This window comes from Malus domestica, chromosome 05, assembly GCF_042453785.1.
Source record: "Malus domestica chromosome 05, GDT2T_hap1".
NCBI lineage: Eukaryota > Viridiplantae > Streptophyta > Magnoliopsida > Rosales > Rosaceae > Malus > Malus domestica.
Window position 1 is genome coordinate 17898595 of NC_091665.1, and position 24008 is coordinate 17922602.

Genomic DNA, 24008 nt, shown 5'->3' on the forward strand with positions numbered 1-24008 from the left:
AAGGGTTCAAGTCTTTATTCCAAAGACACCCATTGTCTCAACCGTCTGGAGTTTCACCAAGTACTGAGGTTCCAAATAATCAACCTCTGGTGCCTCCCCCTTCTGGGGTACTTCCGAGTACTGGGGCTTCACATGAGCAATTTTTGTGAAGGCTCCCTCATGTTTTCATGTGTATGTACATGTCTGTAATTCATCGGATATATCAATAGATAAGCTTTATTTCATTCAATGTATTGTGTTAAATACAATAAAGCATATACTTCACTTAAGATGTGGTACTTCTGGACCAAATATCAATTTATCTTTACCCTCACGAAGATAAATGATCTTTCTTAGTGTCTACATCATTTGAGTGTTCAACTCATAATCTTCAATTCATATGGTTCTTTTATAAACATCATGGATAAGATTCGTGTTGGCATATTGTTCGATCTGCAGTTCGAGACAATATTTCTCTCAACACTTTATTGACTCTTCAGGAGTCCCAATTTAACATCATCAACTCTTCAGGAGTTAATGTCATCGATTCTTGCAAGAGATTTTAGTATGTTGCAACAATATCATAATGATAGTACTCACTAAGGCAATTATACCATCCATTGGTATTGAGTACATATTTTATGCTTTACCCTTCGGGGGCTTACTTCAAGCAAGTTGAATCCTTCGGGGATTTTCTACACTTCATGACACATTTTCTTTGGAATTTATACAGAGCAATTTGCTCCCATGTATAATTGAGGGATTTACTTATGGAGATATGATGTGGGCGACTCACAACCCTTCGTATATAATTCTCCATTCATATGAACTCGTTTACAACCTTGTGTCATATCATGTGAGTGTAATTCACTGTATTACAAATGCCCAATGTAACCTCCTTGGTTCAACATCTTTTGGCTATTTGTATTACATTCAAATATATAGGTCCATTTTCCCATGTTCTTACAAAATTGTAATGGAATTGCCTTTCTCCATCTTTGTTTTTCGTTGAAAAGAACAAGACTCAATATCAACACAGCTCATTGATGATTTTAGTAGCTACTTGTAAAAACCAAAATTACCATTGGTTATCATCAATCCGTGATCCCATATTATCATGTGCATGCACATGCATAAAAGCTTTTTATTTCTTTGGATATCCATTGCCTCTTCAAGGGCATTACACTATCTCTTCCAGGATAGTCGTAATTTAGAGAATGCGGATCATAACCTCTTATTGAGCGTTATAGAGCTTGGATCTTAATCTCCATTTCTGGGAGTTGAGTCATTGGAACCTATACGTCTATCATGCTTCATGCATGAGACATCAACATTCCCATGTTCGCGGATTATCCTTTCTGGATGTGTATCCATGTGGTAACTGTCATGCTTCTGGCATGCAACAGTTATGCTTCGGGAATTCAATAGTTCAGTAATGCAATATTCTTCTTCTTTCGAATGACTGAACCTTTTTTAGTCTGAGGGTTTGTCACACTTCAGGCGTGCAACAGATAACTCATTTACTGCCTCATTATTTTGTCCAAACAGGGATATCAATTCTTGTAGGCACATTTGCAACAAGTATATGTGATTTCATCACTTTCGTTGCATCATTAAATGCATCTGGCATTTGATTGACACATCATTGCATCATTCAATTATTCTTACTTCATTTTCTCATTGATTGCTTCGTGAATCAAAATAAGACAAATTCTCTTCGTTCTTCTGGAACGATCATTTCTCGTCATTCTTCTGGAATGATATTTTCTCATCGTTCTTTTGGAACGATATTTTCTCCCCCTAACGGCGGGAAAATTGTCTTATCAAAATGACAGTCCGCAAACCACGCGGTAAACATATCCCCAGTCAAGGGTTCTAAATATTGAATGATAGATGATGTTCAACATCAATGCCCATTTCAGTACGTTGTGGCAGTGCAATAGGCACATAGATAACACAACCAAAAACTCGTAAATGTATAATGTTTGGCTAGTTCCCAAACACGAGTTGTACTGAGAAATATTGATGGTTGGAAACTGGTCTCAACCGAACTTAATAATGCGTCATGTAAAATGACATGTCCCCATGTAGAAAACTGGTAATTTCGTTTTCATGAGCAGAGCGCGGGTAATCAATTTCATCCGCTTAATAAATGCTTCTGCTAAACCATTTTGAGTATGGACATAAGGAACTTCTGGTCCTTAATAGTCTGTAGACTGAGACTCTTATGGCTTTTATTACAATTAAGTTGAGGCACTGTGGCACTTCAAACTTAAGGTACTCATCAAGAAACTTCATGTCCGATCTAGGGACTTCATGTTTGATCTTTTTGCATGATGGAACTTCGGGTCCAATCATTTTATGTGATGAAGATCAAGAAACTGCAGGTTCTGATCTAATCAAGGAACTCTGGGTCATTGTTATACTCATCGTAACAAAAGATAAGTACAATAAATAAATTAAAGCAATAGGCGGTAATTCCAGCCATAGTAAATAAATTACATTTAAGTAAATAAAGTTTGTGATAAGGGCTTTAATTTAGCACCATTCACATAAATCAAAACTTAAAGCAGTAGGCGGTAAAACCGTCCATGATAAATAAATTGCTTTAAAGTAAATAGATTTTGTGAAAGGATTTTAAACCAACACCAATTCACATAAAGAAATATATATTTTCTCTTCTTTCTTTTCAGATGGTACAACACCATCCAAAAAGTCTTCACCCTTTTGGTTTTTTTTCTTAGTTTCCACATGGTGTCTGACACACCATCATTTTTCTTTTATTTTATTATTTAGATGGTGCAGATGCACCAGGCACCAAAACCTTTTTGTTTCTTTCTTTTTCAAATGGTGCTGTGCACTATTGACTTTTTCAGATGGTGCCATGCATATTCCATAAACTTCCCCTTTTTTCTTTCTTTGTCTGTCTCTACCAGTCTCGAAACCCAGGGCCAGCTAGAAGGTCACACAAAACCAATTCAATCTAGAAAGGCTACCAGAGATTGGCGTTGTTCTTGCATGGCCCAGAGAACATGGCATCATAAAGCAAGAACCTCCATACTAAGACATAGATGACAGCGGGGTTGATGGAGGCACAAGAAAGGGAGGCCTGTGTGGATTCATTCTTGCCATCACCATCTCAGACAACTGAGTATTCATGGGAGTTCTCGAGATCTGTCGAAAATGACGCGATCTGGGTTTCCAAGTCTAATGAGATTCTTCTGGATCTCTGGAAACCAGTTGTCAGGTACGAGTTTTCTTATCTCGTGACGACTTCAGGTCGTTGTAAATTTCAATTCTCACCGAAATTCGGTGGGGCGCTTCTGGCGCGGTGGGAGATACAGAAAATGGACATACCTTTTATTCTGTGAGATTTTAACTGACAGGGGTAGGAGATAGATAGTGCTTCACCGGATTTATGACGTTGTGCTTTCCACTGACATGCGAGCTTCTCGTGCTGATAACGTGTTGTAAAATTGATGGTGGGTGCAGTGGAATAAATAAACAAGACACATAATTTACGAGGTTCCTCTACAGTCAGTGTGACTGGAGTACATCCTCGGGGCAGCAGTGATGCTTTCATTGTAATCTGAAAATAAGAGTACAAAGATAACTCTCTCTTTCTCTCTACTCTTCCTCTCTTTTCCTCTTCCGTGAGTCTCTCTCATGTATTTTTCGTATCTTTTGATTGCATTCGAGTGCTCTATTTATAGAGCAACTCGTATTATTACAATTGACATTTACAACATCCAATGTAGAAAAACGATCTCCTGCATCCAAAGTCAATTCCCATTTTCATGGGTATTGAAAACTTATGCCAAAGTTGAAAACCCATTATGTGTGAGAATTGGAAAGTCTTCCAAGGTACTGTGGGCATTCACTACCCAGCAGTATTTTCAACACTGAAAAATTACTCTACTTAACCAAGGTCTTAAGTGGGGTTCTTGTCAAAGGCGATTTTGAGCTACATTATTACTAGTCCACTGTGAAGTTAAGGTCATCCACCTCCCTTTTAGTCTAGATAATATGATATGTTAAAAAAAAATAATAATAATAAAATAAAACAATGGTTGTTGTACATGACATACCGGCTGACGTATACAATTGAGATGGACAAACTTTTCTCCTTCTGTCAATAGTGGGAAGAATCAAAATCTTCACATGCTCCACTTCTATATATTTGAGCTTTCATGTATCACAAACAACGCCACCGCCACCGCAGCCCTAAGACATTACGTCATCCATCTTCATTCGTAAATCCCAATAATCATGGGTAGCGAAAATCGTGATTTCCACATCTGTTTCTTTCCATTCATGGCTCACGGCCACATGATACCGATCTCCGACATGGCCAAGCTCTTTGCATCCCAAGGAGTAAAAACCACCATAGTCACCACTCCTCTAAATGCCCCAACATTATCCAAAGCCACCCAATCAAGTAAAACCTGCTCCGGCGGCGTCGAAGTCAGAATCAAAACCATCAAGTTCCCTTCTGTAGAAGCCGGTCTGCCAGAAGGGTGCGAGCATGTCGACTCACTCCCCTCACCAGAATTCAGGTCCAATTTTTACAAAGCAACAAGCCTTCTCCAAGAACCTCTAGAGCATCTTCTGCTCCACGAAAACCCTAGTTGCCTTGTGGCAGACTTTCTTTTTCATTGGGCAACTGATGCTGCTGCAAAGTTTGATATTCCAAGGCTAATTTTTCATGGCACTAGTTTCTTTGCCATGGCTGCCTCAGATATTGTGACAAAGTATGAGCCGTTCAAGAACACTTCGTTGGATTCGGACCCTTTCATGATTCCGGATTTTCCTGGTGAGATTACGATGACACGAGCCCAAGTTCCTGATCATGTCAAGGAAAATATCGAAAACGACTTGATCCGGATGGTCAAACGGGCCAAGGAAGCTGAGAAAACGAGCTATGGAATTGTTGTGAACAGTTTCTATGAGCTCGAATCGGCTTATGCAGATTATTACAGAAACGTGCTTGGGATGAAAGCTTGGCATATTGGCCCTGTTTCTCTATGCAATAGAAACAATGAAGAAAAAGCACTTAGAGGAAAAGCAGCTTCCATCAACGAGCACGATTTCTTGAAGTGGCTTGAGTCAAAAGAACCTAATTCGGTTGTTTATGTATGTTTTGGAAGCGTGGCTAAATTCAATGCCTCTCAGCTTAAGGAGATTGCAATGGGGCTTGAGGCTTCTGGGCAGGACTTCATGTGGGTTGTGAGGACCGGACAAGGTTATGACATGGAGAAAGAGGAGTGGCTGCCAGAAGGGTTTGAGGATCGGATGGAAGGGAAAGGACTAATCATAAGAGGGTGGGCCCCGCAGGTTCTGATTCTTGATCATGGGGCAGTTGGCGGGTTTGTGACTCACTGTGGGTGGAACTCGACGTTGGAAGGGATCGCTTCCGGGTTGCCGATGGTGACGTGGCCGGTGGCGGCCGAGCAGTTTTACAACGAGAAGCTGGTGACCCAAGTGCTGAAAATTGGTGTCGGAGTTGGTGCTCAGAAATGGGTTAGGGTTGTGGGGGATAGCGTGAAGAAGGAAGCTGTTGAGAAAGCTGTCAGGAGGATTATGGTGGGTGTGGAAGCACAAGAAATGAGAAGCAGAGCTAGGGAACTTGCAGAGCAGGCAAAGAGGGCTATTGAGAAAGGGGGATCGTCACACTCTGATTTGAATGCTTTAATTGAAGAGTTGAGTTCCCACTAGTTAGAATTGGAGCACACATTCAGATGGACTTCACTTTCGGAATATTTCTGATTGATAATGTTTTGTACAAAATCTAAGTAAGAATAGTCACTCATAATTCATGAACGAATGATTAATGTTGAGGATAGTGACTAAAAGTTTATTTGTTTTTCTTTTGACCCAGATTAGACTTTCACGATGCATTTTATTTATCTCTAAGGGTCATATATTTGCCCAGCCAAAGAAAATAATTCTAAGGGTCCTATACTCTTTTCTTTAACTCTCCTTTATTGATCACACATAGCTAGATATAATGAAATATGGATCTGATTACATAACAAAATCTTCTTTATAATATAATTTACAGGTAGTTCAACGTAAAATCCTAAACATGGCATTGGTTGGATTGCACAAGGGAGAACTTTAGATCATAAACTAGCAATTGGGCATGCTCGATGCCGTGAGTTTTATAACTATGTTAAACATGTAGAATATATTAAAATCCATTTACATCCATATCAAACTGTATTTACATCCTTATGTTCAATAAGGAACAAAAGATAGGTGTCTGTAGAATACATTACGTAGCAAAAAACTTGGAGATTAAGATGTTCATATAGATGTAATACACATAAAAGTATCTTTGTTCCACATGTCCCAACTTTTCACATTGTTCCTCAGGACTTCACTCTTCCTTCTTCTTCTTTGCCAAAGAGATGTTCTTCTTTTACCATTTGATTTATTCAGCTATTCCTTGTCCGTTAAAATATCGTGTGAATATAATTGAAACCTCATACAACAGATAAATAACTAGGAAAGAAAGAAACACATGCATGAATAAAAAAAGTTTTCAACCATACCTAATATATAATTAAGCTCAGAGCAATGAAAACAAAATAAACAAAATATAAATTAAAGAAGAAAATTGGGGGAGCTAGTTTGGACATACACCAACCCGCATTCTTACACTCTTCTTCCTGTTTTCTCGAAATCTTTCCAGACATCAACGAGAGGAGTTTGTGCAATGAAAACAGAATTTCTTTAATACTAATTGCTTCCATCCAATAAGGCAGCATTAACTTACAATGCTTGATCCTCAAGTGGAGCATTGTTAAAAAATTCATGCACTCGAGCATCTTTTGAGTTTGATTACTACTACTTAAGCATTCTAAAAATTGGCCCTAAACCCCAAACCCCAAACTCTATTTAGACTCATGATGAGCAAATTCAATATATACTAAAACTCAAATTATATTATATATATACTAAAAGAGAAAAACGCTTGAAACACTGTTCATTTTCCAATGTTCTTCCATTTTTGCCCTTTCCATGTTTCTGTGGACACTGTTTATTCTACTGTGTAATTCCGCTTTTGCCCCTGCTTTAGTCTTTGGTCTTTTATTCCATTTCTGGATTCTTCCTTCCCACACCGTTTTAGCATCTCGACCCGTCTTTTCTCTAGATGCTTCCCCCATAGTTTCAGACTCTCGACCCACCTTTTCTCTGTCTGGCTCCTGCTATCCCCGTCTCCCTCCTCACCTCCTTTCCCAATCTCCCAATTTATTTTCAATTTACACTTAAATCTCATATGAATCTCCTTGGTCTCAAAGATGTCCTCTCTGAACCCAAAAAAGCTTTAGCCTTCCGACGACTCTGGTTGCCATAATCAATCTTGGTCGTTGGCCGACAACCAGACTACAACATCGTTTTGACTCACTCCAGCATCCGCAGATTCCAGCTTCAAACCCTTTCCGACCTTTTTTGCCAAAATCGTTCTCACCGATTTGTCATCAGTTAAGATCCTGAAGTTTTTATTTGGCATCCCAGACCTCATCTTTCTTGCCACTGTGCCTCAAAACTTTCATATCGGTACATCAACTCAACTCTCATTTTGATAGAACCCCACTTCAACCTTTACTCAAATGCAAGATATACTAACAAGAACACTAATACAATCAAATATTCATTCACCCTTTGCATTTGCACATATCTCAGCTTATATAGCTGGTTGCAGGCTAAAGAAATCCAACTCTACAATTGACACCTGGCTAACTAAGTGATGCCACTTGGCATCCTAACATTACCCTTCCCTTAGAAATCAACATTGTCCTCAAGGTTTAGCTTTGAAAATTCCAGTAGCATTTTTTTTTATTATGATTTGGCAATGGATCCAACTACTATAGGTTGATCTAGAGACAATGAGCGACATAAGCCAGTAGTATATAGCAGCAGCATTCCTATTAATTTGCTGCAGCAATATGCTTCCACAAGTAGTACGAGGACTGATATGTTTTTCCCTTGTAAACGAGCAACAACATATGTACTGAACTAATAAAACCATAAGTCTGCTTCCACCAAAACTTCACTGCTGAAAACATTAACTCCACATTACACCCTGTCCAAAATTGAGCAATGATATTGACCATACAATCAGAATTTCCAGCATGCATAAGGATACCCAATGCAACTATGCACACCACTACTCCATACATTTCAATACCCACTTAAAGAGCCTAACTTGTACCTCTACTCTCAAAATATCCAGCAAGCAAATACAACAACAACAACAACAAAGCCTTTTCCCACTAAGTGGGGTCGGCTATATGAATCCTAGAACGCCATTGCGCTCGGTTTTGTGTCATGTCCTCCGTTAGATCCAAGTACTCTAAGTCTTTTTTTTTAGAGTCTCTTCCAAAGTTGTCCTAGGTCTTCCTCTACCCCTTCGGCCCTGAACCTCTGTCCTGTAGTCACATCTTCGAACCGGAGCGTCAGTCGGCCTTCTTTGCACATGTTCAAAATCACCGGAGCCGATTTTCTCTCATATTTCCTACAATTTCGGCTACTCCTACTTTACCTCGGATATCCTCATTCCCAATCTTATCCTTTCTCGTGTGCCCACACATCCCACGAAGCATCCTCATCTCCGCTACACCCATTTTGTGTACGTGTTGATGCTTCACCACCCAACATTCTGTGCCATACAACCTCGCTAGCCTTATTGCCGTCCTATAAAATTTTCCCTTGAGCTTCAGTGGCCTACGACGGTCACACAACACGCCGGATGCACTCTTTCCATCCAGCTCGTATTCTATGGTTGAGATCTCCATCTAATTCTCCGTTCTCTTGCAAGATAGGTCCTAGGTAGCGAAAACGATCGTTTTTTGTGATCTTCGCTAGATTGCTCCGGTCATTAGTGTGGATAAGTATATAAATGGATAGAGATAGGAAAGCAAACACAAGATGTACGTGGTTCACCCAGATTGGCTACGTCCACGGAATAGAAGAGTTCTCATTAATTGTGAAGGGTTTACACAAGTACATAGGTTCAAGCTCTCATTTAGTGAGTACAAGTGAATGATTTAGTACAAATGACATTAGGAAATATTGTGGGAGAATGATCTCGTAATCACGAAACTTCTAAGTATCGGAGTGTGGTGTCGTCTTGACTTGCCTTATCTGTCTCATAGGTAGATGTGGCATCTTCTCTGGAAGTACTCTTCCTCCATCCAGGGGTGGTATCTTTAACTGGTGGAGATGCACAAGGTAATGTATCAATTTCACTTGAAGCTTACTTGTAGTTTCAGGCTTGGTCAAGCGCGATACAAACCATGTAGTAGGAGTCCCCCAAGTCGCCGAGCTAGGGGGTCTGCTGAAAGAGGTGACAGACAAGGTAAGCAATCAGAGCTCCGACTGATTGTTCACCTTCTCCCCATCTTGCAGCAGCATGAAGGATAAAGAGAAGAAAAATGAGAAGAGATGATATGAGATACTTTTGCTTTTGAAGAAGTAACTTTCCACAGGCTTATTCTTGAACTGAGCTGGAGGGTTTTCTGGTTTCCTCCAGAGTATAAGGCCGACTGAAGAATTTGAGGGTCAAAACAAGTCCATCAAATCTAGAGTACGTTCCACCCTGCTGATATGGGATACTTTTGCTTTTGACAGAGTAATGAATGTATCGGCACGTGTGCTGTTACGCTTGTCTCCACATGCTTCCTTGTATCCTTCGCACTTGCCCTATCTGTTCCTCAAGCAGATGCGGAATCTTCCCTGGAAACATAAGATGTTGAAGATGAGTACTCGAGAGCAATGCCAGGTAAGTAATCAGGTAAGGGGTTCCAGGCAGTCAGTTCCTGGCTGGAAGCTTGATTCCAAGTGCTGACTGATTGCTCTCTTTCTCCTTGTCTTGCAGGTAAAAACAAGGCCAAAAGAAAAGACAGGGAAAAAGCATGATATGGGATACTCTTGCTTTTAACCCTGGTGATATGAGATATTCTTGCTCTAGTATAGCTTGTTTGCAGAGGTATTATCGGGGGGAAAGAAAGCTGAATATTTCGAAAGGCTTCGTTGGGAGTGCCCTCTCAGATATGATGAAGGGTTGAGCATTTTTGCAGGTCTGCCTGTCCGTTGGGGATGGAGGTCGACATATATAGGAGTCTCCCTAACAACAAGTAGTAATGCTATTCCTTTACCCTGCTTGGTCATAGCACGGTAGTGGGAGCTGCCAGTTTCACATGTTTTAACTCTGTCAGAGCACTTTGAAAAAGTGGTCTGTGGTATCTGGCTCTCAAGATTTGGAGAACGATGCCTCTTCGATTTTTGAGAAAGCAATCATGCTGGGGGTATGACTCTCGAGATTCGGAGAGCAGTGTCTCTTCGATTTTTGAGGAAGTAATCATGTTGGGAGTCTGGCTCTCGAGATTCGGAGGGCGGTGCCTCTTCGATTTTGGAGCAAGCAATCTTGTTGGGAGTGTTGTCTCGAATGTGAGTAAAGGTTGGGCATGTTTGCTAGTCTACCTTGCCACGAAGCACAAAGGTTGACACACAGGGACTTTCCAATTATCCAGCAATGGTACTGTTCCTTTACCCTCTCTTCGATTTTGAGAAAGTAGTCATGTTGGGAGTCTGGCTCTCGAGATTCGGAGGACGGTGCCTCTTCGATTTTGGAGCAAGCAATCTTATTGGGAGTGTTTTCTCGAATGTGAGTAAAGGTTGGGCATGTTTGCTAGTCTACCTTGCCACGAAGCACAGAGGTTGACACACAGGGACTTTCCAATTATCCAGCAGTGGTACTGTTCCTTTACAGTTGTGGGTAATAATATGATAGCTAGACCTTCAAAATTTATGTGTCTAAACTTTTGTTAGTGCTGTTTCTTTGCTATTCTTTTACCTTTCTTGGTCAGAGCGATGTAGTGGGAGCTGCAAGCTTCACGTGCTCAACTTTGGCAGAGAACTTTGGCAAAGTTATTTGTGGTACCCATGAGCTATTGTTGCGTGTGGGAAGTGGGTGATTGAACAGTAAGATTCATGTGCTTTCTACTTCACCAGAAGTCTTCGACAGAATGCCCATAATTTCTGCAAAGCTGAGTGTGCGTGTGACAGGTGCTGACAAGGCTAGAAAAGTAGGTGCCTCTTCGATTTCTGAGATCGGCCCTCGTGGTCTCTGAGCAGCCCAGCTCTTGAGAAAGCGAGCGCCTCTTCGATTGATTCGGAGAACGATGCCTCATCGATTTTTGAGAAAGCAATCATGTTGGGGGTCTGGCTCTCGAGATTCGGGGAGCAGTGTCTCTTCAATTTTTGAGAAAGTAATCATGTTGGGAGTCTGGCTCTCGAGATTCGGAGGGCGGTGCCTCTTCGATTTTGGAGCAAGCAATCTTGTTGGGAGTGTTTTCTCGAATGTGAGTAAAGGTTGGGCATGTTTGCTAGTCTACCTTGCCACGAAGCACAGAGGTTGACACACAGGGACTTTCCAATTATCCAGCAATGGTATTGTTCCTTTACCCTCTCTTCGATTTTTAAGAAAGTAGTCATGTTGGGAGTCTGCCTCTCGAGATTCGGAGGACGGTGCCTCTTCGATTTTGGAGCAAGCAATCTTATTGGGAGTGTTTTCTCGAATGTGAGTAAAGGTTGGGCATGTGTGCTAGTCTACCTTGCCACGAAGCACAGAGGTTGACACACAGGGACTTTCCAATTATCCAGCAGTGGTACTGTTCCTTTACCCTTGTGGGTAATAATATGGTAGCTAGACCTTCAAAATTTATGGGTCTAAACTTTGTTAGTGCTGTTTCTTTGCTATTCTTTTACCCTTCTTGGTCAGAGCGATGTAGTGGGAGCTGCAAGCTTCACGTGCTCAACTTTGGCAGAGAACTTTGGCAAAGTTATCTGTGGTACCCATGAGCTATTGTTGCGTGTGGGAAGTGGGTGATTGAACAGTAAGATTCATGTGTTTTCTACTTCCCCAGAAGTCTTTGACAGAATGCCCATAATTTCCGCAAAACTGAGTGTGCGTGTGACAGGTGCTGACAAGGCTGGAAAAGGCTGGAAAAGTAGGTGCCTCTTCGATTTCTGAGATCAGCCCTCATGGTCTCTGGGGAGCCCAGCTTTTGAGAAAGCGAGCGCCTCTTCGATTTTTGAGATCGGCCTTCGTGGTCTTTGAGCAACCCAACTTTTGAGAAAGCAAACGCCTCTTCGATTTCTGAGATCAACCCTCGTGATCTCTAAGCAGCCCAGCTTTTGAGAAAGCAAACGCCTCTTCGATTTCTGAGCAGGCGCCTCTTCGATTTCTGAAGCTTCGTTGAGTGCAGATATTTATAGGGGCTGGCATTAAGTTCCAAAGCACACTTGAATCTCCACCAGTAGAAGCTTCATTCTTGCACTTCTAAGATCTTGATTTGTCCGACCTCTTCTCTCTTCAACACCTTTGAAAATGTATGGCCCCTCCGACCGTCGTTTTGACTTGAACCTTGTTGAAGAGGCAGCCCCTCCTTCTCCAGACAACATATGGCGCCCATCCTTCGTCTCCCCTACTGGTCCTCTTACCGTTGGGGATTCCGTGATGAAGAATGATATGACCGCTGCGGTGGTGGCCAGGAACCTTCTCACTCCCAAAGATAACAGACTACTTTCCAAACGGTCTGATGAGTTAGCTGTTAAGGATTCGCTGGCTCTCAGTGTTCAGTGTGCAGGTTCTGTGTCTAATATGGCCCAACGCCTATTTGCTCGAACCCGCCAAGTTGAATCATTGGCGGCTGAAGTGATGAGTCTCAAACAGGAGATTAGAGGGCTCAAGCATGAGAATAAACAGTTGCACCGGCTCGCACATGACTATGCTACAAACATGAAGAGGAAGCTTGACCAGATGAAGGAAACTGATGGTCAGGTTTTACTTGATCATCAGAGATTTGTGGGTTTGTTCCAAAGGCATTTATTGCCTTCGTCTTCTGGGGCTGTACCGCGTAATGAAGCTCCAAATGATCAACCTCTGATGCCTCCTCCTTCTAGGGTTCTGTCCAGTACTGAGGCTCCAAATGATCCCTCTCCGGTGCCTTCTCTTTCTGGGGCTCTACCGACTACTGAGACTTCTCCTAAGCAACCTTTGTGAAGGCTCCCTCTTGTGTGCTTATTTTGACTCATGTATATGTACATATTTGTAGCTTATCGGGGATATCAATAAATAAGCTTTCCTTCATTTCAACGTATTGTGTTAAATACACCAAAGCCTTCTTCGCTAAGTTCTTTGAATTTTCTTTTGTTAAAGCTTGTATGTTGAAGCTTTCTGAGTGGAGCATGTAGGTTGGGGTAGTGTTCCCTTAATTTCCCGAGTGAGGAAAACTTCTCGGTTGGAGACTTGGAAAATCCAAGTCACTGAGTGGGATCGGCTATATGAATCTTAGAACGCCATTGTGCTCGATCCTGTGTCATGTCCTTCGTTAGATCCAAGTACTCTAAGTCTTTTCTTAGAGTCTCTTCCAAAGTTTTCCTAGGTCTTCCTCTACCCCTTCGGCCCTGAACCTCTGTCCCATAGTCGCATCTTCTAATCGGAACGTCAGTAGGCCTTCTTTGCACATGTCCAAACCACCGTAACCGATTTTCTCTCATCTTTCCTTCAATTTCGGCTACTCCTACTTTACCCCGGATATCCTCATTCCTAATCTTATCCTTTCTCGTGTGCCCACACATCCAACGAAGCATCCTCATCTCCGCTACACCCATTTTGTGTACGTGTTGATGTTTCACCGCCCAACATTCTGTGCCATACAGCATCGCCGGCCTTATTGCCGTCCTATAAAATTTTCCCTTGAGCTTCAGTGGCATACGGCGGTCACACAACACGCCGGATGCACTCTTCCACTTCATCCATCCAGCTTGTATTCTATGGTTGAGATCTCCATCTAATTCTCCGTTCTTTTGCAAGATAGATCCTAGGTAACGAAAACGGTCGCTCTTTGGTATTTCTTGATCTCCGATCCTCACCCCTAACTCGTTTTGGCCTCCATTTGCACTGAACTTGCACTCCATATATTCTGTCTTTGATCGGCTTAGGCGAAGACCTTTAGATTCCAACACTTCTCTCCAAAGGTTAAGCTTTGCATTTACCCCTTCCTGAGTTTCATCTATCAACACTATGTCGTCTGCGAAAAGCATACACCAAGGAATATCATCTTGAATATGTCGTGTTAACTCATCCATTACCAACGCAAAAAGGTAAGGACTTAAGGATGAGCCTTGATGTAATCCTACAGTTATGGGAAAGCTTTCGGTTTGTCCTTCATGAGTTCTTACGGCAGTCTTTGCTCCTTCATACATATCCTTTATAGCTTGGATATATGCTACTCGTACTCCTTTCTTCTCTAAAATCCTCCAAAGAATGTCTCTTGGGACCCTATCATACGCTTTTTCCAAATCTATAAAGACCATGTGTAAATCCTTTTTCCCATCTCTATATCTTTCCATCAATCTTCGTAAGAGATAGATTGCCTCCATGGTTGAGCGCCCTGGCATGAACCCGAATTGGTTGTCCGAAACCCGTGTCTCTTGCCTCAATCTATGCTCAATGACTCTCTCCCAGAGCTTCATTGTATGACTCATTAGCTTAATACCCCTATAGTTCATGCAATTTTGTACGTCGCCCTTATTCTTGTAGATAGGCACCAAAGTGCTCATTCGCCACTCATTTGGCATCTTCTTCGTTTTCAAAATCCTATTGAAAAGGTCAGTGAGCCATGTTATACCTGTCTCTCCCAAAAGTTTCCACACTTCGATTGGTATATCGTCTGGGCCTATTGCTTTTTTATGCTTCATCTTCTTCAAAGCTACAACCACTTCTTCCTTCCGGATTCGACGATAAAAAGAGTAGTTTCTACACTCTTCTGAGTTACTCAACTCCCCTAAAGAAGCACTCATTTCATGTCCTTCATTGAAAAGATTATGAAAATAACCTCTCCATCTGTCTTTAACCGCGTTCTCTGTAGCAAGAACCTTTCCATCCTCATCCTTGATGCACCTCACTTGGTTTAGGTCCCTTGTCTTCTTTTCCCTTGCTCTAGATAGTTTATAGATATCCAACTCTCCTTCTTTGGTATCTAGTCGTTTATACATATCGTCGTAAGCCGCTAACTTAGCTTCTCTGACAGCTTTCTTCGCCTCTTGCTTCGCTTTTCTATACCTCTCACCATTTTCATCAGTCCTCTCCTTGTATAAGGCTTTACAACATTCCTTCTTAGCCTTCACCTTTGTTTGTACCTCCTCATTCCACCACCAAGATTCCTTTTGGTGTGGGGCAAAGCCCTTGGACTCTCCTAATACCTCTTTTGCTACTTTTCGGATACAACTAGCCATGGAATCCCACATTTGGCTAGCTTCCCCCTCTCTATCCCACACACATTGGGTGATTACCTTATCTTTGAAAATGGCTTGTTTTTCTTCTTTTAGATTCCACCATCTAGTCCTTGGGCACTTCCAAGTCTTGTTCTTTTGTCTTACTCTTGTAGGTGATCACATGTTCTTCTCTCTTCTTAAAGAAGGTGTTGGCTAAGAAGAGATCATATGCCATTGCAAAATCCAAGATAGCTTCCCCATCCTCGTTTCTCTCCCCAAAACCATGGCCACCATGAAAACCTCCATAGTTGCCTGTCTCCCTGCCCACGTGTCCATTTAAATCTCCTCCTATAAATAACTTCTCCGTCTGAGCAATTCCTTGCACCAAGTCTCCAAGATCTTCCCAAAATTTCTCCTTCGAACTCGTATCCAACCCTACTTGAGGTGCGTACGCACTAATCACATTGATAAGTTCTTGTCCTATTACAATCTTGATTGCCATGATTCTATCTCCTACCCTCTTGACATCTACAACATCTTGTACCAAGGTCTTGTCCACGATGATGCCAACACCGTTTCTCGTTCTATTTGTGCCCGAATACCAAAGTTTAAACCCTGAGTTTTCTAGATCCTTTGCCTTACTACCAACCCACTTAGTTTCTTGTAGGCACATAATATTTATCCTTCTCCTCACCATAACTTCCACTACTTCCATAGATTTTCCCGTTAAGGTTCCTATATTCCACGTTCCTAAACGCATTTTGCTCTCCTGAACTCTACCCTTCTGTCCTAGCTTCTTCACCCTCCCCCGTCTAATAGGATCAAAGTACTTCTTTTGTGTGTCCCGGGTAAAGTTGATAGGAGCATATGCTCCCAAACAACTTTGAGTGGAGTCGTTCGAAAAGAAGTTTCTATGGCCCCCTTGCTCATTTAACACTGCATCCGGGTGCCGATGGAGATACAGCGACCCTTGCTCACTTATCACTGTGCTCAGGCCACACAGCGCGCCACTTACGGGTGACGCCCTAGCTTTAGCGCGATTTTGTTCTGGATTCATTTTCATAAGGATTCGACGTGATCATGGAGTGCCGGCTGTCGACTACCTGACGCCCTCCCCCTCCTCCTTTATCCGGGCTTGGGACCGGCCATGTAAGACATAGGCGGAGTTATCCAGCAAGCAAATAATTCCAAGAAATATTTGGTTTAGTAATTTCACACAAATCTGGGTCCAAGAAAAACCTCAAGGTATTATGCTCATTGCCACACCTAGAGTCCAGATGCATAATGACACTACTCACATGAACTGAGCACCTACATAGAAAGTCCACCCGTACACCAACACTATGAATTTGTTTCCTTTCTTTCTCAGCAAACAAGGCACCAATCACAGCAGTAATCACAAAATTAACAACCATGCTTGTAGTATTATTTGGAAATTTGTGTATTAATACCAGCGGCCTTATCGGTTGACAAGAATCTGCCCTCTCAATTGGCAACCCCCAAGTTTTGCGCAACACAATATTTCCCACAATCTAATTTGTTTTACCAATTGAGATGAGTATGAAACGTAAAGCCTCATCTACAATCCAAGGTGGAATTGCAAATATAGCTTCTACAATGGGCATCAAAGTAGTACTAGCTTCCCAAATCAAATTAGTTCTCCAGAGAGTTAACAATAACAAACCCAAAACACTAGACCCATCGTCCAGTTTTGGCATGTGCATTGCACGAGTGAAGGCAACATCCAATTTCCTATGCTCATCATATTTGCTACTAAGATGGTAAAGAATACCATGGTCACTCATTGTCATCATTCTTCTACCAATTAATATACCACCCTCAAGTAAATGACTAGTATATGGCAAACCAAAAGATCCATGAACATTCCTTTCAAATGTTAGTTTCTTCTGCCCGTAAAAGCTATGAACCAGATAATCCTCCCTAACATTTGGGAATTTCTTCTTCCCTGCCCCGCTCAATTGAATATTTGAACTATAAAATTCTCCACCTACTGTTGATATATAACCCTTGAGCTAATATCTTGGAGCTAAAGTTACAAATTTTGATTTTCCTTTTATGTGCTTTATCTTGCTGATGTAATCTGAGCCATTGGATCATAGTCCAAATGGTCTCTTCTCTAGCATAGGATCTAAGTGATATAACAAGACAAGTGGCATCATCTCATAGGATGATAGCAATGTATGGTTGAGATTGTGTTGTGTATTGGTGAGTGAAGGATCTCCCTTCCTCTACATACATAACGGTTACAAATGTATTTTTGGATATAGAGTGAAATCGAAGAGACACATTCAATCTTCTTCTCTCTCATTTCTCTGTTTTGTTCTTCAACCTCCAACATAGAGATCTCCATTGAAAAACACATAAAACACAAACTCTAATATGGCTTCAGAGCCAGGTTCGGTTATCTAAACTGGGCGTAAATCTGTGAAAAGAAAACTGGAATTGATTCGAGCTGCAATCTAGCTCATATGACGATCGAGGTGGTGTGATTTCTTGAATCCGATGTCTAACATGGCAGGATCAGGCACTGCTGAGCTTCGCACACCAGTTTTCAATGGAGAAAATTATGAGTTCTGGAGCATTCGAATGAAAACCATTTTGAAATCTCATGGGTTATGGGATCTCGTTGAAAATGGGTTCGATGCTTCAGATCCAAAGAAGGAGAAGAAGAAGATAGAAGAGATCGAGGTCACGGAAGTGGAGAAGCCAACGTTAGCTGAAATCCTGATGAAGGATGCTCGTGCACTTGGGTTGATCCAAGGTGCTGTCTCAGACCAAATTTTCCCCAGAATTGTGAACGAAGAGACCTCAAAGGGTGCTTGGGACATTCTGAAGCAAGAGTTCAGAGGAGATAAGCAAGTAAGGAGCGTAAAATTGCAAGGTTTGCGTCGAGAATTTGAATATACTCGCATGAAAGATAGTGAATCCTTATCTGTATATCTCACTAGATTGTTTGATATAATGAATCAAATGAAGAGTTATGGTGAGGATCTGTCTAGAGAGAGAGTTGTGCAAAAATTGTTGATTAGTTTGCCTAGATCATATGATCCTATTTTCTCCGTAATTGAACATTCTAAGGACCTTGAAACTCTTGAGATTCAAGAGGTAGTTGCTTCTCTGAAAAGTTTTGAACTCAGATTGGATAGACATGCTGAAAATTCTACTGAACGAGCTTTTGCTAGTCTAAATGTTGGAGGTAAAAACTCTAAGGGAATAGGTTATTCTGGAAATCAAAAGTTTCAAAAAAACTGGAAATTCAAAGGAAAGAAGTGGGATAAATTGTAGACACTGTGATAAATTGCATTATGGCAAATGTTGGTTTGAAGGGAAGCCAAAATGCACAGGTTGTGGGAAACTTGGGCATGTGATCAGAGACTGCCATGGAAACAAAAATATACAGAATGTGAACTATGTAAACCATGTTGAAGAAACTGGTACCCTGTTCTATGCATGCAATGCTATGACAGATGTGAAGGTGAATCATTCATGGTACATTGATAGTGGTTGTAGTAACCACATGACAGGTGATGAAAGGTTACTAATCAACATCCAAAGGAATCTGACTTCCAGGGTGAAGATGGGAACTGGAGAGATTGTTCAGGTTGCAGGAAAGGGGACTCTTGTTATAGAGACCAAATTGGGAAGAAAGCACATTCAAGAAGTGATGCTTGTTCCTGGACTTGAAGAGAATCTGCTAAGTGTTGGACAGATGATGGAGCACGGGTACTATCTATTGTTTGAAGGAAATATTGTGAGTATCTTCGATGGTTGGTCAATGGATAATCTTGTGGTTAGAGTGCAGATGACAAACAACAGGTGTTTTCCTCTTACAATGATGCCAGCAAATCAGATAGCCTTGAAAGCAAGTGTGACACACTGTATGCAGATATGGCATAAGCATTTGGGGCATCTAAATAACAGAAGCATCAAAATGCTTGAAGATCAAGAAATGGTTCATGGATTGCCTCATTTGGAGAAAACCTCTGTTGTGTGTGAAGGCTGCATGCTAGGAAAGCAACACAGAGAGTCTTTTCCATCAAAATCAGCTTGGAGAGCAAAATTTCCTTTGGAATTGGTTCACACAGATATCTGTGGACCAATGCAAACTGAATCTATCTCTGGAAATAAGTACTTTCTGTTGTTCACTGATGATTGTACTAGGATGTCTTGGGTATATTTTCTCATAAACAAGTCAAGTGCATTTGATTGTTTCAAGAAGTTTAAAGCAATGACAGAGTTGCAGTGTGGATATAAGGTGAAATGTCTAAGGAGTGATCGGGGTGGAGAGTTCTTATCAACTGAATTTGATAGTTACTGCAATGAGCTTGGAATTCAAAGGCAATTAACCATGGCATATTCTCCTCAACAGAATGGAGTAGCTGAGAGGAAGAATAGGACTGTGGTGGAAATGGCAAAGTCTATGATGCATGAAAATGGTCTTTCTTATGCATTTTGGGCAGAGGCTGTGAACACTGCAGTCTACATACTTAATAGATGTCCCTCAAAGTCCCTCAAGAAGATAACTCCATTTGAAGCATACACTGGTAGAAAACCAGGCATTGCACACTTGAAGATCTTTGGGTCACTATGCTATGTGCACATTCCCTCAACACTAAGGCATAAGCTTGAAGAAAATAGTCGCAAGTGTATTTTTGTAGGCTATGGAATCTGTGAAAAATGGTACAGAGTGTTTGATCCAAGTTCTAATAAGATCATCCTGTCTAGAGATGTACACTTTGATGAGAATGCTTCATGGGAGTGGGAGAACACTGATAAGAGTGAAATACAAGTTCCCATGATTATTGAGAATCAAATGGCAGATTGTAGTGAAGGACAGAATCAAGTGGAAGTATGTGAACCAAGACAATTCTTGGATACATCAACTCAAGTGGAGGATGTTGTTGCATCACTGTGAGAATGTTTTCGAAAGTTCTCAAACAACTGATCACACACCACAGAAATGGAAAAGTGTAAATGAGATCATGGCTCAGTGTAACATGTGCATTGTAGAACCTGAAAACTATGAAGATGCTATTCTAGATGAGTCATGGGAAAATGCAATGAAATCTGAGCTTGAAATGATTGAGAAGAACAACACATGGGAGCTAGTTGATAGACCATTTAACAAGCCAATCATTGGTGTTAAGTGGGTCTATAAAACCAAGTTGAACCTTGATGGATCCGTGCAGAAAAACAAGGCCAGACTGGTGGCAAAAGGTTATTCCCAAAAGCCTGGGATAGACTACAATGAAACATTCGCCTCGGTTGCAAGATTAGATACTATTAGGACCTTGATAGCACTTGCTGCACAGAAGGAATGGAATCTATATCAGTTGGATGTAAAATCTGCTTTTCTGAATGGAACTTTGAAGGAGGAGGTTTATGTTGAGCAGCCACAAGGTTTTGTGAAGGAGAGTGAAGAAACCAAGGTGTATAAGTTGAATAAGGCTCTGTATGGGTTGAAGCAAGCTCCGAGAGCTTGGTATGATGAGATAGATTCCTATTTCGGCAAGGCAGGTTTCAAGAAGAGTTCTAGTGAAGCAACACTTTATGTCAAAACTAGTGAAGCTACAGGTATCATTATTGTTTAACTCTATGTGGACGATATTGTATATACTGGAAGTTGTCCAAAACTACTCGAAGAGTTCAAAAATGAGCATTATGAGATGACTGATATGGGGTTACTTCATCATTTTCTTGGCATGGGAGTAGTGCAAACAGATAAAAACATTTTTATCCACCAGAGAAAATATGCAATGAAGCTTATTGAGAAATTTGGGATGAAAGATTGCAAATCAGTGGCAACACCACTGGCTGTGAATGAGAAGTTATGCAAGACAGATGGTAGTGAAGCAGCAAATGAAAGTGAATATAGACAAGTTGTAGGTAGCTTGTTATACTTGACTGCTACAAGGCCGGATATAATGTTTGCTTCTAGTTTTCTTGCTAGATTCATGCATAACCCTATAAAGAAACACATGGGAACAGCCAAAAGGGTGTTGAGATATATTCAGGGCACTCTTGATTTTGGAATTGAATTTGTAAAAGGGAAGACAACTACTCTGATAGGGTACTGTGACAGTGACTGGGCAGGAAGTGAGGATGACATGAGAAGCACCTCAAGATATGCATTTACACTTGGATTCGGTATGTTTTCATGGGCATCAATCAAACAAAACACGGTGGCATTGTCCACTGCAGAAGCAAAATATGTCAGTGCTGCAGAAGCAACATCACATGCTAAATGGCTAAGGTTTGTGCTTGAAGATTTTGGTGAGGAGCAAGTGGAAGGCACACCAATTCTGTGCGACAACACTTCAGCCATAGCAATGGCAAAGAATCTAGTTCTACACCAGAGAACTAGGCACATCATTAGGAAATTTCATTTTATCAGGGAAGCTATCCAAACAAAGGAGATTGAACTTGTCTACTGCAAAACAGAAGACCAGATTGCAGATATATTGACCAAGGCTCTGTCAAAAGATCGATTTGTCTACCTAAGAGATCTACTTGGTGTGAAATCAGCTAAAGGGTTAGAAGGGAGTGTTGATATATAACCCTTGAGCTAATATCTTGGAGCTAAAGTTACAAATTTTGATTTTCCTTTTATGTGCTTTATCTTGCTGATGTAATCTGAGCCATTGGATCATAGTCCAAGTGGTCTCTTCTCTAGCATAGGATCTAAGTGATATAACAAGACAAGTGGCATCATCTCATAGGATGATAGCAATGTATGGTTGAGATTGTGTTGTGTATTGGTGAGTGAAGGATCTCCCTTCCTCTACATACATAACGGTTACAAATGTATTTTTGGATATAGAGTGAAATCGAAGAGACACATTCAATCTTCTTCTCTCTCATTTCTCTGTTTTGTTCTTCAACCTCCAACATAGAGATCTCCATTGAAAAACACATAAAACACAAACTCTAATACCTACAACCTCAAATATTCCATCTCGGCTACATTCAATAGAATCTCCAGATGCATTCATACAAGAAAAATGAATATTCAGAGTAACCATATACCTGAATTTTGAGCCTCCACCCTTATCTCGAATACCCTTGCAATAGCACATGTCAAAATTGACAACAACAAGATGATTTGAGTCAGGAATTTCATCAAACACGTTGAGAGCAAGACGAGTTTTCTCAGCAGGTACAATAAAGGGGTTAGCTTCCTCCAAAAAATTCCTCTTTTTCGCATTAAGAACAAAACCCAACTCATAAATTGCCAGAAAATCCATTGAGTTGAATTAAGAGAGACAAATAGTTCCATCTTTGTTATATGCAGTAGCATTTTCAGATTGTTTTGTACAAGAAGATATGAGGATTGTACTAATCTTGTACCTGAATATTCTCGAATGGTCCTTCCAAATCTTGTCTTTTGCCAAACCACCACCTTTATCACGAATTCCTTTATGGTAGTGGAATTGAAGAATAAGAACAACACCAGTAGAAGCATCATCTTGCACCAAAATGGTATCAACTTTTCCTCTAGTGTCAGAAATCGGCATATGATAGCCCAACTGAAAATCACAATCTATTGATTGTGACCTTCATCAAACACCTGGAATGTAGGTGAATCAATTTTCACGAACCTATCATCAGAAACAGGAATTGTGAAAATGAAATCCTGGACCACGTCGTTCTTGCAACTAGATTCACGAATAGATGAAGGCGCCATCCCAAACTGAATGAATTTATGTCCAAAAGAAGTAGCCAAGCCATTACGAAATGTAGAACCCAGAACATAAGCTTGAACCTTGGATTTCCTGCAATTTGAATCAAGAACTGGAGAAGCTATTACATAATCTTCAACTTTCTTGTTGAATAAAGAAACCAACTCCTTTGCGGTGCCTGCCTTGCGATTAGAATCAAGAAATGGAGGAATTTTCACATAATCTTTAGCTTCCCTGTCGAACAAATTGAAAACCTCTTCGTCCTCCACAACCAAAGCTTTCCAAAAAAACCCACAACTTTCTTCAAATTTGGAATTGGAACAAAATATTGCAGAACCATCGTCGTCGTGTTTGTCGTAGTCGCGAACTTTCTTGAATCTCTTCAATATGGGTCGTAAACAAGGACGAGTCTTGGGCTTGTAACTTTGATGAAATTGAGAGAGTTGATTCACTCTCTCTTTGGCATGAATTTTTTTCCTCATGGAAGGATTGAAGCTTGAGAACGACTTGGTTCGATTTCTCAAAAGAGATAGGAGATGCCATTTTGATGAACAGCGGATGTGAACCCCTATCGCATTTGGCCACAAAATCATGGTATAGTTTCTCGAATCGAGCATCAGAAGAATCTTGACGAGCTTCCATGGCATCAAATCGCTAAATTAGCACATTGAGAGTGTCATTAATCGCAGCAAGATGGTTATGAAATTCCATGGCTTCCTTCGTTGACGCACGATTCAATCGGCAAAAGAGAAGGGATTGAGGAATCAAGACTGGCTTGATACCAATGATAGAACCCCACTTCAACCTTTACTCAAATGCAAGATATACTAACAAGAACACTAATACAATCAAATATTCATTCACCCTTTGCATCTGCACATATCTCAACTTATATAGCTAGTTGCAGGCTAAAAAAATCCAACTCAATAATTGACACCTGACTAACTAAGTAATGCCACTTGCATCCTAACACATTTATTTCAACAGCTCAACTCTCTTTCTATTTCAAACCTAAAGATTGATTATTTTCCTTTTTTTTTC

General features: G+C 40.9%; 1 protein-coding gene and 1 long non-coding RNA gene across 2 annotated transcripts; one reads left to right on the forward strand and one right to left on the reverse strand.

Moving 5' to 3' along the window:
* Positions 1-4144: 4144 nt before the first annotated feature.
* Positions 4145-5953, forward strand: LOC103403124 (scopoletin glucosyltransferase-like). Its single transcript, XM_008341950.4, has one exon. It carries the CDS (start codon positions 4249-4251, stop codon positions 5692-5694), a length of 1446 nt encoding a protein of 481 aa, XP_008340172.3. The 5' UTR covers positions 4145-4248; the 3' UTR covers positions 5695-5953.
* Positions 5954-17141: 11188 nt separating this feature from the next.
* On the reverse strand, positions 17142-23946 carry LOC103403622 (uncharacterized). The gene is made up of 2 exons (XR_011581313.1): positions 22223-23946; positions 17142-17275 (listed from the first exon to the last, which is right to left on the reverse strand). It is a non-coding gene; the product is annotated as an uncharacterized lncRNA (long non-coding RNA).
* Between the last annotated feature and the right edge of the window lie 62 nt (positions 23947-24008).

What these genes read in the sequence shown, in the direction of transcription:
- LOC103403124 (XM_008341950.4), top strand. Translation starts at nt 4,249, where the DNA reads ATGGGTAGCGAAAATCGTGATTTCCACATCTGTTTCTTTCCATTCATG.